Source organism: Varroa jacobsoni, unplaced genomic scaffold, assembly GCF_002532875.2.
Source record: "Varroa jacobsoni isolate VJ856 unplaced genomic scaffold, vjacob_1.0 scaffold_368, whole genome shotgun sequence".
Taxonomy (NCBI): Eukaryota; Metazoa; Arthropoda; class Arachnida; order Mesostigmata; family Varroidae; genus Varroa; species Varroa jacobsoni.
Genome location: NW_019213270.1, coordinates 135,454 through 139,364, shown reverse-complemented (window position 1 = coordinate 139,364; position 3,911 = coordinate 135,454). Strand labels below are relative to the sequence as shown.

The 3,911-nt window shown below is 40.4% G+C and overlaps 1 protein-coding gene across 1 annotated transcript in view; it reads right to left on the bottom strand.

The window, feature by feature from the left end:
* LOC111259800 (adenylate cyclase 1) overlaps positions 1–3,911 on the bottom strand; it is a 99,022-nt gene that overhangs the window by 14,855 nt on the left and 80,256 nt on the right. The window contains exons 10-14 of the mRNA XM_022832042.2: positions 3,361–3,549; positions 2,867–2,962; positions 1,488–1,525; positions 1,002–1,146; positions 188–285 (exon numbers count right to left, since the gene is read on the bottom strand). Coding sequence (XP_022687777.1) covers positions 188–285; positions 1,002–1,146; positions 1,488–1,525; positions 2,867–2,962; positions 3,361–3,549 — 566 coding nt within the window. The remainder of the gene's footprint in view (positions 1–187; positions 286–1,001; positions 1,147–1,487; positions 1,526–2,866; positions 2,963–3,360; positions 3,550–3,911) is intronic.

The following is a 3,911-nucleotide window of genomic DNA, read 5'->3' as shown; positions in this document are numbered from 1 at the left end:
TATTATAAATGGCTAAGTTCTCGTACAGCTGAAAAGTTACAGATGCACGTTCCGCAGGCACAACTAACTTTGGTGGTGATCTGTCCATTATCATATTTGTGGCCTATTTATCACGCTTATTTTTTAACAGGTTCACTGTTACTTTTGTGGAATAGACGTAATCGTATGGCATAACTCTGTAACCCACCTGGGAAGTATGATTAGGTGGAGCGCAGATAGGAAGATTGAAATGAACAGGGCACAAGCCAGGCTGCTCACAAAACCCAAGTCACGTTCTTGATGATACTGTAATAATTACGCACCATAAGATTAGCCAAGAGATCTAAATTTAGCAACATCAATCCATTCATATCTACCCTCGTGGACACATGAACGGTATTCTACCAGTCTGTTTATACGCATGACTTCATAAATAAATTATTGCTATTCCAGCCTCTCCAGAGGCAGAAGTCTTCTATACATCCTTTCGTTGCGGAAAGTCGTCCATCGCTGTTTTTATGAAGGTTCTATTATATTTAGTATTTCACTTTTAGCTCATCTGCGAGACGTTTCTAGGGGAGTAGATGTGAATTTGTAATAAGCCTTTCCATACACACATATAGCTATACAGCGAGCTCAGAACTAATCGTTACATTAATAAATGATTGATAAGCGATCCAAATACTCCGGTTTTTCCAATATTTTTCCTAAGTAGAACTATCTACTTCTGGAACTACAAAACGTCACGGATCATGCAGAGGTCCTATGGTTAATGATGCTACACATAACTTATGCATAAAAACACATAAATATCGCACACAATTTTCTGTCGTGCTCTCCTGCTAGAGCAGCTAGCAGCGAACGAAACACAAACGAAGCATTGCTGACCTTTGCAGAATATCACCACGAGAAAAATTCGTAGGTGTCGCATTGAAAAGTCTGTGTAGTAGACACTACTGTCTCCCGGATCGACTGACTGACTAATGGCTAAATTTGGCAAAACAACAATTTGGGACGCTTACTCTTCGTTCTTTTTCGTCGTCCTTGAAGCACAACGTTAATAGGTTAACGTGGTTAGATTTCTCCTGATCGACGGACCTTGCGTCGATAGCCTGCGAGAGGTACTTATTCACCCGATTTGACGGCTGATGGTACGTCTCTGAATGCCTGCGGAGCATAATTATAGATACTTGTTTATGAATGACTTTTATCAGCATCGGCGCGGCCGCCGCCGCCGCCGCCGCCGTCGTCGTAGAGTCAATACGGCAACAGTACCGCAAGTGAAACATTTTCCGTGTGTTCGACAGTCTCAATTCGAGCAAAAAAACTGACTATTCATTGCGTGATCAAGCTATTCTAGAGTACATACGACGGGACATGCCAAACAGATGCCCACATGTGGGCTACAGCAGCATCTTTTGTAAAACAACCTCTCAAAACGATAGACAACGCCTTTGCTTGTTTTTCTGTCCCGGTAGTAGTGGTGTCAAAAGATGTAGTTGCTATACCTTTTCTTGAAGGGCTTCCTGATTTTGTCCATTTTTCCCTGAAGTTACGAAAAACTACATTATTATTAGAATATAGATGATTTATTATTATTATTTAAATATTGATCATGCTAATCCACTATCCGTTTTCGATGTTGTCCTTGTTGCCTTCGATAGGTCTAGTTTGCAAAAAAGCGTGTATCTGGGAAATGTGGGCCTGCAGTAAGATAAGTTGGGTGTTTCACAACTAGACTATACTTAGTACCATATTCATTTTGGAATAATCGAATGAAGTTAAACCTCGAAACAAATGCGTAAGAATGTTTATTAGACGCTTAGGGGCAAAGCGATACGTGAACAGCACTGGAATACTCATATAATTTTCAAAGTATAGCAAAGCTCAGATTATATTTCTAAATATACGGTTCGGTCCCGGGCATCCATGGGCAGCTCCGTTATCTTGAACGACTACAATGATACTCCTAATATGTACGTATGCTTGTTCTATTCTTCCCACTAATTGAATGGTTAGAAATTGATTTAGCGCATCGAGAGGCAAACGAGGGTTGTTTTGTTTTTAGCGAAACGGTACTATTCAATAACATCACACTTTACGCTCTCAATAGCTGCCAATATGTTAATTTTCTAAAAGTTCAACAACTATCGCAATATGAGAATAGAGTACTAACTGTTATATCCGAGATATGGTATATGTGTTTAAAGCGATTATTTTCTTTTCAAGCTCAATACTAGCCGTATATTTCTAACGCAAATCAGTGGGAGCACGATATTCCCGATGCAGATATGGCCACTATTTCGGGAAAAACATGTCCGTCAGACACGACACTCTCAGCCGAATCGAAGATGACACGCTGCCCGATACAAGGAACCTTTCCCCATGAGACACAGGAAAATAGTACCACATCAGTTATAAGCAATATAACTAATATAGCATCGAAAAAATACACTGCTCAATCGGGTCGATGTATCCGATGCGTGACTAGCTAATGCCGATGTTGAAGCTCGAAAACTTTTAGTTCACACCCCATATATATTCACATAATAAATAAGCGTACTTTACAGATACGGCCTACTTACCTAATAATAATAATAATAATAATGCGCTTTCATGCACATAAAGCACACAAATGCACATACTGTACTTATTTCAAACGTTCCATGAATCCAGGTAACGAAAATAATGATTTTAATCAGACATAATAATCGTATAAACAAAGCCTCTCACGTAAAACTCGCTCAAAGACCATCATTATCGTCACAGTGATTATTATTATAATCAGTCTATCATATTATACGATTCCACGGTAGGTCGTGTCAACTATGTGAGGGCATGTGTGTCTCAAAGGCCTCCGTGCAGAAACTCGTGTGGAGCTACCAACCTTTTTGTTGTTGTTGGTCGCTCCGGCCTTGTCGACGGCCATCAATGGGTTGAGTCGTGCAGCCAAACAGACGACCCTGTCACTATTATTGTTATCCTAGAGACACCAAAATAAGAAACGTTATTAGGCATCTGTTTTTGCCAATTATCTTTAGCACCGGTATCTGTTTTTCGTGAAGAGACGCACTTTTCCGTGAGGCACTTCAATGTATCAAAAAACTTAGATGTATACACGGCGAGCTTACAGGCCAATATCCCGTGAAACCGACAACATGTCGTAGGTGCGAAAGATTCGTTCTCTATTTGTTGACTCCAACTTTCGTTTTGTAAGTGGCGCTAATGCACAGTTTTTTCCCTAGACTCTGATAGTCGACAAATATACAGAGAAATATACGGATATTGCGTGCAGACTTTGTCCTCCAATCGTTTCCAGATGAGGCAGAAGTCTATGTTGTCTGTTACAGTGAGAACATCAGTATGTCAAGTGAAGCTTACTTGCTGAAGGGAGTTGGGGTGGTTCCGCTGCGCGTTTTGTGATCCGGGATGCTGCTGCTGTTGAGACGGGGGCGGTCCATTGAGATTAGAGAAGGGAACATCCACACTAAAGCGGATCGAGTGCAGTAACTGGACCACCACGTTCGAAACGTTCTTGAATGAGAGCTTCCGTCCTGTCATCCGCCGCATCTGAAAAATAAACAATAAGTACAAGAACGAACAAAAGCATCTTTATCTATGGCGGCGACAGTAACAGATCAAAATCAACGTATTCTTTTTATTTCCTGGGTACGGTTATTAAAAAAAAGTGCCCTTTACCCTACCTAAATTTATACACGCTTTAAACTGCGATAAAACATGTTAGCTACCATAACAATACAGGGTATCAATACGATCCGACTGAATAGGCTCACGTACAAATAGAACTTTCAGCGCATATAATCGCTTCTATACAATCAAGGCCTAATTGCCGATCTTATTTATACAAAAGAGCTTTCTTACTGGCTCATCATATTAAAGGACATAATGTGTACAGACTTATTTCTAACTAC